The sequence below is a fragment of the Etheostoma cragini genome, chromosome 22 (genome assembly GCF_013103735.1).
Source record: "Etheostoma cragini isolate CJK2018 chromosome 22, CSU_Ecrag_1.0, whole genome shotgun sequence".
Classification (NCBI taxonomy): Eukaryota; Metazoa; Chordata; class Actinopteri; order Perciformes; family Percidae; genus Etheostoma; species Etheostoma cragini.
The window spans coordinates 6,398,133-6,409,841 of record NC_048428.1 but is presented as its reverse complement, the minus strand read 5'-3'; the positions used below and the strand labels follow the sequence as shown (position 1 = coordinate 6,409,841).

At 39.7% G+C, this 11,709-nt stretch overlaps 1 protein-coding gene across 18 annotated transcripts in view; it reads left to right on the top strand.

Moving 5' to 3' along the window:
* svila (supervillin a) overlaps positions 1–11,709 on the top strand; it is a 118,479-nt gene that overhangs the window by 104,491 nt on the left and 2,279 nt on the right. For 16 of the 18 annotated variants that reach the window (XM_034861874.1, XM_034861876.1, XM_034861875.1 and 13 more), the window contains 8 exons: positions 511–616; positions 1,448–1,655; positions 3,018–3,151; positions 6,044–6,199; positions 6,625–6,768; positions 7,716–7,837; positions 8,807–8,962; positions 10,653–10,673. In XM_034861874.1, coding sequence (XP_034717765.1) covers positions 511–616; positions 1,448–1,655; positions 3,018–3,151; positions 6,044–6,199; positions 6,625–6,768; positions 7,716–7,837; positions 8,807–8,962; positions 10,653–10,673 — 1,047 coding nt within the window. The remainder of the gene's footprint in view (positions 1–510; positions 617–1,447; positions 1,656–3,017; positions 3,152–6,043; positions 6,200–6,624; positions 6,769–7,715; positions 7,838–8,806; positions 8,963–10,652; positions 10,674–11,709) is intronic. The other 2 variants (XM_034861863.1, XM_034861880.1) reach the window with 1 other exon arrangement.

Here is an 11,709-nt window from a genome sequence, read left to right as displayed (position 1 = left end):
CCCCCCCACACTGCTCAGGGCGCTGGTCCAGCTGGCAGCCCACTCACTCTGACATCTCTCCATTTGTGCATCCTGAACATGTGTGTGTATTTCAGGCCTGTGTGTAGTGATTCTAACAAAGTGTACAAAGAGTGTAAACTGTAGATTCCCCACTGGGGATCTATAAATAGTATAAATTAAATAATGAATCATCTTAGGGCATAAAAGAAAGGCACATACTATATGACAAGTAACTTAAGCTCTCAGATTAATGGTGGAGTAAAAAGTACAATATTTCTCTCTGAGATGTAGTAAAGTAGAAAGTGGCATGAAGAAAAAAGACTCAAGTAAAGTACAAGTACCTCAACATTTGGACTTAAATACAGTACTTAGGTAAACGTACGTGGTTACATTCTAATACTGGTGTTAGCAAGTCTGTTTTCTGTCTGTCTGTTTACTGTAGGTTAATGGTTAATTGTTATTCCTTTTGTGAGCTTTATTCCTCTCCTGCATCATTGAATCCCCCTCCAGGTTCAGGTCCAGCAGGGTAAGGAGCCTCCATGTTTCCTGCAGTGCTTCAAAGGAGGGATGGTCGTCCACTCAGGGAAGAGAGAAGAGGAGGAGGAACACTCCCAGAGTAAGCCCACATGACTGCTTCAAAGCAGGAAGTCATTAATCATCAAGACAAACACACAGTTTGGTCTCTGCTGCTTTTCCATTATTTTCTGCATAGGCTTAATACGCAAAAACAAAGTGTGTTTAGAGGTCCTTTTTCAGACAGTTTTAAATGAATTATACTCACAATAACTTCTTAGACCGGAATTTACATATATTTCTGCTTCTGTAACAGTGATAAATAAAGTCATCATCTGCTCATAATGAGCGACTCAAGTAGATGAGAACTTTGTTGTGGCTCAGAGAATAATTGGATTAGAGGAATAAAAACCATCTGGAGGGATAAATACTCCCACTGACACGTTCAGGAGCTCCGGATATTCCCACACCTCAAATAACTGAGCTTTTTTGTTCTTTAAGGTTACAAGTAGATAGTAAGTAGGCCAATACCGATTGTTAGTAGTTAGTGAAAACAATAACAGATATTTGGAACCAATACGCATTCACTGTGAAATTAAAATCTTTAAATTAAAATTTAGATTTTGGATTGTTACAAACTCCAACACAATACGGGACATTAAGTCAGACTCAGTGGTGAGTCAAACCGAAACAGAGGGACAGGCACAGAGCTGTAGCCGGGCCTAAGTAGAACACTTTTTAAATAATTAACTTTAGCAGTTACCAGGCAAATAAAACGCTGACACAGATAATCTGCAAACTGCCAATAGACGGCCCGATAATCAGCCAGGTCCCACAATCGGTCTATCCCTAGCTACAGGTTCCACTACAGCGAAGAAATGTCTAATTATTTTTTCAGCAAAATTTGTCTCTGTGTCGTGTCCCCTTCCCCCAGGTGACTGGCGTCTGTACTGTGTGCGGGGGGAGGTGGAGGTGGAGGGCCACCTGCTGGAGGTGGCCTGTCACTGCAGCAGCCTGCGCTCCAGGGTCTCCATGGTGCTGCTGAGCGCTAGCCAATCCCTCATCTACCTGTGGCATGGCTGCAAGGCTCAGGCACACACACGGGATGTGGCACGCACAGCCGCCAACCAAATCAAAGAACAGTGAGTGGAAACTTAATTGCCCTCTTTTTAGGGCTGGGTACTCAATTCAATACTTTTAAGCACTGAATTACCTCAAAAGTATCGAGTATAACAAAATGCCTCGTCATTTAACACACAATTTTAATACCTAAGGAGTAACTCTCATCAGTGTCAGTGAGCCAATAAGAATGTAGCATGCTCCTATCAAGATATAATACTACTACTAATAATAGTAATAATGGGCCTCATTCACCAATACGTTTCTTTAGTAAATCTGAAGTGGAGGTACTGCTGCAAGAGGTTAGAGAAAAACAAGACATCATATGTAGTAGCATCAGCAGCGGATACAAAGCAGCAAATAAAACCAATGCATTGAATGAAATTACTCATGGAGTGAACGCTGTGTCTGGAGAAGGGCTCAGAACTGAAGAAGTGAAAAAGAGATGGTTCGATCGGAAATCTGTGGCAATTTAGTTTTTTCCAAATTATAGAAGACAGATGCAGGCCACTGGAGGGGGGAGGAGCTCTCTGAGCTGGACCAGCATATCGGGGCCTTAATTGGACGGACAGCCCTCTGGTGTGTGCCATCGTGAGAGGATTTAGATACACACCAGTGGGCTATAAATAGCGTGATCAATCAGTTATCATTGGATGGCAAACATAATTCATGTAAATTGAAAGCAAGGCAAGTTGATTTACACTGTAATCTACTGTAGCACTTTTCATACACCATGGCAATTCAAAGTGCTTTACGAATGAGCAGAAGTGTAATTGTAGTGTGTATTTAATAAAACTAGCAAACTAATAATTACGTGTAAAATAATGAAAATAACTATTTAAGTTATAAAAGAGAGACATTTTAAATTTTAAATCAACAAACGAAAAAGGAAGACAGTACAACTAATTTTTTTGCAGTAACATGTCAGATGTCAATGTTGCATAAGAGTGCTCCTGAGTGGGCGTAGATTCTGTTCTTACCTAAGAACAAATCCTAAGAAAACATCGGTGAAAGCCAGAATCTTTGTGAAAACTACGAAAGTGGGGTTTAAGAACAAATTTGTTCATAAGAATGATTGGTGAATGAGGCCCATTGTTTGTGATTGGCTGTCTAACGTTACATACATTTGTGCCTTAATGTGTAATGTTGTAATTTCTTTTTGTTTTATAAAATTGGTATCAGGAAAAAAGAATCGTTTAGGAACCTGTATGAAAGTCACGGTACTGTTACCAGTATTGGAAATCCTTGAACGATACCCAGCCCCAGGCCTATAAAGAGTCCCGTCAGCAGCGACACTAAAAGCAAAATTCAAACAAGTGGGACTGTTTGATTTTTTTTTTCATAGTACCGCCATCATTCAGTATGACACGTTTGTCTTTGTACAGTTGCCCTCTGGAAACAGGCCTCCACAGCAGCAGCAAGGTGACCGTCCGGGAATGTGACGAGGGATCAGAGCCAACAGGATTCTGGGAACCCCTCGGGAGGAGGGACCGGAAAGCGTACGACTGCATGCTGCAAGGTAGGCGGCACCAAAGTGCATCAAACCCAAAGACTGATTTTTTACCTTTTCTTGTGGACCGGACATAGCTGTGGATAGTGTTATGAACTGGCTATGTTTGTGTGTTTCGAGAAATGGGCAACTTTGAAGTATTGACTTAGTATATCATAATATTGACTTTCAAAAAATGTACTTAATATCTCAAAACTATAAGACATTCCCTCAAAATCTTGACTTAGCATCTCAAATTAATGAGCAACTTTGAAGTATTGACACATCTCAAAATATTGACTGAGAATCTCAAAACTAGTTTTGAATTTCCAGTTTTCATTTCAGTTTAGTTTTAGTTTTCGGAGTGTTTTTGCTAGTTTTATAGGTTTATATATTTATATATTTACTGTAGTTTTACAGTAGTTTTAGTTTAGTTAGGTCCAGGTATTGTGTCTCAGATATACGTAGCAACATAAACTTCTGGAATCTTCGTTCATGTTTTTAGTAGTTTGGTTTTTAAATCTACTTGGCATGTTTTAAATATTGTGTACATAGTAAATCTTGCGTTTCCTATTGTAAATGCACTTCAGCTGTTGTTCCTATTTGTATAACACATTTCAGCAACGGGGCAATTCAACGTGCTTCACACAAAATTAGATAAAAAAAAACAAAAAACAGATAAAACATAAGTATAGACAGTTAAAAATAAAAACATTATGACGGATAAAACCCTAACCCACTTGAGACTACCTTCACACTAATTAGTCAATTTTAGTGCTGCCTTTTGCGTCTATTAACAACCATCTTTACTACACATTCACACTTTTTCTTTAAAGTGTTACCCTTCGAGTCTATATTTCTATGTATTACACAACCTTTATACTTATTCCTTTTCCTCAACAAAATTCATTCTATAAACTTGAGACTACCTTCACACTAATTAGCAGAGATGGGAAGTAACGAAGTACAAATACTTCGTTACTGTTCTCAAGTAGATTTTTCTGATATTTTTACTTTACTTTACGATTTATTTTTGTGGCGACTTTTTACTTCTACTCCTTACATTTTAACCCAAATATCGGTACTTTCTACTCCTTACATTTTACAAAATTGGCTCGTTATTTTCGTTTTGTACAAGAGGTTGTTATGTCGGAAAACAGCGCGGACACGCGCCACACACAGCGAGCGGGTGCGCGCCACACGGAGAAAAAAGTGAGAGAAATGAAAAGGAGACGAGCTGTCCGGAGGATAATCAGCTGAGATTGTGTGTGTGCATCTTTGAGAACTGTAAGTCGTATAACTCATGTTGTCAGTTCACTTAAGCCTGTTATTGGTCTGTAGTTCTTCACATTTAAAGTAAGTTAGCTAAGTTTTAGTAAGTGTTTGGACCAAAACTTCAGATACTGTAATTCAATTGACAAGTGGATGGCAACTCAGCTAGACCGAAGTTGTCTCCGTCTGTTTTAACAGACACACCTGGGGCCAAGTTGGACACCAGAATCAGCTTTAATCCAGTCCTAATCTAGTTTATAACTTCCACATAATTTCACTAGAGTTATCCTTATTATTGTTTACGTCATCAATACCATATTCAATCTAAATGGATGGAAATACATCTACTGTATTTGACGCACGACTAAGACAACTCAACAGATTTAGCATTTTGCATTAATTCACAGCAAATCATTGCGGCTTGATGGCACTAACGTTAGCACATCGTAGTATGGAGGGCGACCTGGTTGAAAACGAAGAAAGCAGCAAGACATTCCCATCATCCTCAACCTTATCTGAGAGAGATGTTTGAGACAGAAGGCATCAAGAAGGACTCCTGGCCAATGTGCTGGGGAACTTCTTCATTAATGTCTGTTTAGTCATTCATATTTTAATCCTTTATTTTATTTCCAGAAGCCATATTTGAGCACACACATACATGTAGATTCATTTACATGTTAGGGGGAAAGATTAAAAATAAAAACTGGATCTGTGACTTCTCACAGAATCACAACTGAATTCATATCTTGCTAATAAGTCAGAATCTTATTAACCTGCAGTCCCAGTCTCTGTCATTATAATCATATATGATATGTTTTAGGCCTATTGGCAGACATCCATTTAAAATGTAGCCTTTGCCATATAAAGACGTGTCCTCCATGTCCACTGAAGTTTCTCAGCGTGCTCTCTAGTAACATTTGATTGCTTCAGGTAGCTTTGCATAAACAATTTGCAAGGCTACTTATACTTTAAGTATATTACCAAGCCTGTACTTTGTTACTTTTACTTGAGTAAAGAAGTTTAATCAGTACTTCCACTTTTACCGGAGTATTTTTTAACACAAGTATCTGTACTTCTACTTAAGTACGGAAAGTGAGTACTTTTGCCATCTCTGCTAATGAGTCAATGTTAGTGCTACCTTTCGTGATCACCCTCTGTGTCACTACCCTTCACAGCTCTATTTTTCTCTACTTTCGTCTACTTAAAAGATCTGAAAACTGTGCAAAGAAGCTTGTTAAGTATAAGTGTTAGGGTTCCATACCACTGACCCTCGGTCATTAAAACCAAACTGAAGGTGAGATGGTCAACACATAGAAGGCCTGAGTTTGTAATTATTTAGTGGCATATTTATGAAGTTATTAACAGTAAAACAAATATTTAATTATATAATGAAGAAAGTATCTTGCATAGAGATTCGTATACAACAAAAACAATCTGTAGTTGATGGAGGCGTGAAATAATAAAGCTGAAAAACAAAAACTGCAATGAATTGACTTTCATGTATTTTCTTCTCTTTGGTTTAACCAGGCAATATAGTTAGAGTTTTTTTTTTTTTTTTTTTTTTTAAGTTTTGCTTAAAGTACTTCTCACCGCTTTCTTTTCGTTTGAGTTTATCATAATAATCCTGGTGTGTTGACCTGTGACCCTCAGACCCGGGGAGGTTTAACTTCACACCACGACTGTACGAGTTGAGCAGCAGCTCGGGGGAGTTTGCAGCGGTGGAGTTTCTTTACCCTGCCAGAGAGCCCAGGAAAGTCAACTCTATGCCTTTCCTGCAGGAGGACCTTTATACAGCTTCCCAGCCAGGTACACACACACGCACACACAGACACATGCATTTGTCTATCTGTACATGGAAAATGAAAATAGAACATTTTGTTTTTTACATGTGCTTGATGATCAAAGATGATTTACTTAGCAACAAATCTTCAGCCATTTCTTCACTCTGGGGGTCACTTGCATGATCATGGAAGGCTTGTATTTGGAAGTCATGGAAGTACTTGTGTTTTGTTGCCATTACTTAGAATTCTTCAGAGGGGAGACTAAAACTACGCACTATAGCTTTAAGACGAGCAAGTCATCCCAAACTGTTTTTGGATTAATCCCACATGTAAAACTCATTCCATACACTATAGTAGCCTCCTGAATAAGCCGATGAAAGACCACTCTATGAAACTGTCCTCACTCTGAAAGTCCTCACCCTGTCCTCCTCCTCTGATTCTCTGCTCCAGCCCTGTTCCTGGTGGACAACCACCACGAGGTGTATCTGTGGCAGGGCTGGTGGCCTCAGGACAGTGAAAGCACCGGCTCAGCCCGAATTCGCTGGGACTCGGACAGGAAGTGTGCCATGGAGACTGTGCTGCAGTACTGCAGAGGTAATCCTCTTCATCATTATTGTTATAATGCAGAGGTCTTCAGATGGTACTGAACAGTTTGGCTCTGGTCTATTTAGAAGCTGATTGTGCTTCTAAATAGACAATATAGTAAATATAGTGGACGAACAGTACATTAAGGACGGTACATGAACACGTTATTTAATTAAGAAACTTATGGAATAGTAACTTAATTGATCTACAAATGTTTATTAGATCTGGACAATGTTTTCGGTTATAGGGCTTATTTATATAAAACAACAATTTTCAACATTTCGAAAAGGGTCGGACACGAAAAGCTTCTACCTACTTCTTTTCAGACAAGAGTATTTTTTTCACTTAGTCTTACTTTTACTTAAACTGTAATACTGTCTTGTATTTTAAGTTTGTTTAGTTTTTTTGTTAAGTTTGTAGTTCAAAATACAACTATTGATTCAATATTAGACATTACACATTATATATATTATATAATGTAATATATATATTACACATACAAAACCACTTTCTGTTGCTGTTCAGAACATCCTCAGACAACAGTGCGACTAAAAACGATATATGTGAACTAGGGCTGGGCAATATACTGTATTGATATTATTTTGATGTATGAGGTCAGATATCGTCTTCAATCTTGGATATCGCAATATATCATAGGTGTTGTCTTGTCCTGGTTTTAGAGGCTGCATTACAGTAAAGTGATGTCATTTTCTTAACTTATCAGTCTGTTCTAGCTGTTCTATAACCTCATATAAATCTCATTGTGTAAATATTTAAAGCACCAATAGTCAACCCTACAATAGAGCCACATTATTACTTTCAAACTATTTGGTCCACTACGTCGTGATAATTAAGTTTTCTCCATTTCACCCTGCTCTTTATGTAAACCACAGTGCAAAACCACTGCAGCAGTACTTCTTTAACACCCCCGCTCTGTTGTTACTTTGCTGCCACAGAAAAGAATGAAAAGAAGCCTCCCAAAGCGTACCTGATCCACGCTGGTCTGGAGCCGCTCACCTTCACCAACATGTTCCCCAGCTGGGAGCACCGAGAGGACATCGCTGAGATCACTGAGAGGGTGTGTGGCTCCCGGCCTATTATCTGATTCTTATCTGATTCGTCTGTCTGCCCTTAACCAGTAGTATACTTAATGTATTCTTTTTTCATGACTACATGTCAGTAGGGCTGGGACGTTATCGGACATTTAGAACAATAATCTGGGCCTGTTAGTGGTAAAACAGCACTTTTTATGGATGTGGATTGAAGATGCGCAATTGCCCATCAACCTTACACTGTAGCTTGTTTTTGCTGCTGTAGATGGCAGCGTTCTCGCTTGATTCCAGACCAATTTCACAGATTATTGTACCCAACAGTCACTTAGACACAAAACCTAGGAAAATAGGGTGCAGGTTGAAAAAAACAAAAGTTACCCTTTCAAAGTAAAACTTCTTAAAGATCTTGCTAATGAAAGATGTCTTCTCACATGTGTGTTGATGGTCTCTGTGAGGGCCCGCTACCAGTCGTTGATGACGCTGTCAATCTCTGACTGGATCAGCAGCTCTGTCCCTTGGTTAAAAGAAATACCAATAAACCACAGCATGTTTTAGAATGCTGTATGGACTAGCCAGACCCTCCTCCGCACCGCAGATTGTCGATTGTCTGGCAAAGCGAGACTATTTTAAATGTGACTCCCTCCTCACTGATCCCTGCTACGCTGACGCCGCTTCACTTACTGTTGCTGCTGGCAACACTTTGCCTCCACCTTTCTAGTTCAGAGTCATGACTTAAAGTTTAAAGTTGTTTTCAATGTCTTCCTTTTGGCTTACTTTTTATTTTTCTTTACCCAGGTGGGCTTAAGCAAGGTGCTCAGCTCAGCTTAGCTGAGCTCCTTGGACCAGCTTAGCATGCGGCTTGGCTGGTCCAGGGAGCATTATAAAGAGCGCAGCCATCAGCACCATCCATGACTGTATTTCCATTTGTTGCAATAAATGGGGAAATCTATGACGAGTTTGTTCCTGACTGAAATATTTAGTGTGTGTGTTCTCAGGAGGCGGAGGTGTGTAACCAGATTATCCTGGTAGAGGACGTGTTGGCCAGGCTGTGTAAGACGGCGTACCCACTGGCAGATGTTCTGGCCCGGCCGCTGCCTGAGGGCGTTGACCCTCTCCGCCTGGAGGTCTACCTGTCCAGTGAGGACTTTGAGGTAAGACCCTGCAGTCTACAGCTGCTCTCTGATGTTACTTTAAAGGTGCTTCATGTTTTGTTTTTATTAGATATTAACCTTGATAATTGTTGGTCATGAAGTAATAGAGAAAACGTTTAGCTAGAGGATGTGGAACATCTCAATAATTGTTTAATTCTGATATACACTACTAGAAATACATTTTACCACTACTTTCACACCAATATTTTTTTAAATTTGCACTGATCAATCCCTTTCTATTTACAATGTGCTGTGAAAAGTGTTGCTTGTAGTGACAAACCAACCTGGGATCTATCACCTCCTCTGCAGTGTTTAACCTTAGTTTTATGATAGCAGGGCTGAAAGATCGATCACTAGTTTACTGTTTTGGTTCACCACCTAATGTTCAGCCACAGCAGGTGGCTGAGAAAGAAGCAGTGATAAACTCACTGTACACTACCTCCCCAGCAACAAATGACAAAAAGGAAAAGTTAGCAGCTAGCTGGTGAACACAGAGGAGCATTTAGCAGCTAAAGAGTCTCAGGAGTTAGCGCAGACCCAAAAGATCGAAAAGATTACACATTAAGCGTGAATTATACTTTTGAGTAAAATCTAGAAGAATTAATAATAAACTGTGTACCTTCCACTTTATACCTTCCTTCCACCATGTGGAAGAGACTAAAGGCAACACCTTCCTAACTAAACTTTACTTTCCTAAGACAAAAATAACACATGTAATGTATTGTACTTTGCTGACCAAATAGCTGGCGTGGCAAGCGTGAAATATCTCCACACAGCCGTCTCTTTGGCTCGCTCCATGTTGCTTAACGGTTAACTCACCTCCTCCAGCATGCGACACTCGTGTTGCAGACGAACGACAAAGGATGTGCTGCGAGGGGGTAAAAAAACGAATTGATCCAGCTATTTTGTCTGTACCGGGGCCGATATCCGCTCTTAATATCTGATTGGTTCATCCTTAAAATCGACAGCGCTTGCTACGTACGCGGGTACGTGGAGACACAACCCGCCTTAGCCTGACGTGTAGCTCTTGAATAAATGTAACTACACATCGCGGCAACGTACGTTGCTCGGACGTCTCCCCCCGACTCATTTCTTGGTACATCTTCTCCATAAACAACATGAAATCAACACACGCACACACCAATGCACAAGAAAAAACATCAGGCCTCACGCTTTAGCCATGTGGACTTTATATCCCCATAACATGTGAAACACGTGTCATGTTCAGTTTGTTCTGATCCATAGTGGCCATAAAGTGATTATTTTAAATGGTAAGACAAATGTTGTTTAACATGTTTCATAGAACCATACCAGAGTAGATGCAGTGAGTAGATGCATTCATTGGATTTATTGACAATAAGAAGAATAGTATGGTATGGTTAAGTATGGTGTTGGAAGTATGGAGTTCAAGTTAAAGAGTAATTTTCTGTTCACTCGACATGACTGGACCAAAAATTCTTGTTTAGAAAATCTTATAGGAATATTATAGATAACTTTCTAAAAAGATGTTAGGTTGGTTATGGTACAGACGTGTCTGTGGTTATGTATGAATCATTCAGCTTTTCTCAGATTTCCCTTATTTTCAATGTCTTCCCTTTTTTATTTTGCATTCTTGTCTTTCACCATGTTTTTCCATCTTCTTGCCTTTTTTTTTTGTGAACCTATCTACTTCTTTCATTCCACCCTCCAGGGTGGAGGGGCTTATGGGAAGGTAAGTTATCTGACATGAGCATGGATGTGCCCGACAAGTGCTCCTGTTGCACAGCATCCTCACTCAATTTAACCATAAATCCCTTTTCTTTAATCCAACCCTTCCTCCTCTCTCTTTTGTATTTTCTGTCTGATAAAACTTCTAACTCCTCTTATTAGTCAAGCATGCTGTTCACTCCCGGTCTACGAGCCGGTGGGGACACAGTACTGAATCCTGGGGAGTTGAGCTGTTTGACCGTATTTCACCGGAGATGTCAATTAAAGAAAAGCTGGCTGCGTTCTTAATCTCACTGACGCATGAGTGTGTTGTCAGATGTTATTCATTCCTCACCACGCACGTTGCCCGATGAGTTGGTGTGAAATTCTCAACTGTTTGTATTGTAAACTACGGTAGAACTAGGGATAAACCGCCTAAAATGCTGGTCTCGGTATCAGCAGGTATCAAGTACTGGACTCCATGCACTAAAGACCACGTTGTTTAGGCCTGAAGAAAATGTGTGAACACAACATCCCTCTTTCATTCCTTCAACCAGCTCATTGAAAAGGTCAGCGTAGCGATGTGCGCACATCTCCAAAAACCTGTTGATAACCAAGTCTTTGATAAATGTGCAAAAAAATCGATTCACATTGGTATCGCGATTCAAGGTCTACAGATTCAAAATCAATTCATTGAATTCCAAAAATCAATTCATATTCCTTTTTTTCGTTTTGTAATGGCGCATATACTGTCACATGGGAAAGTAACTGCATCTACATACTGTGATTCGTTTTTTAAAATTCAGAATCGTTTTTTAATTGAATCTTTAGCCTAAAAATCAATATGGAATCGTGACATTTTCCGAATCGTGCACCCCCTATTGATGATGTGTAAAAGTAGCTGGGTTTGGTTTGTGTACAGAAACCATAGCATCGCACAGAGCTGAACTTAAGCTGGAATTAGGCAAGAGGCCACAAACTGGGCGTACAGTGGGTACGGAAAGTATTCAGACCCCTTTAAATTTTTCACTCTTTGTTTCATTGCAGCCTTTTTCCAAAAA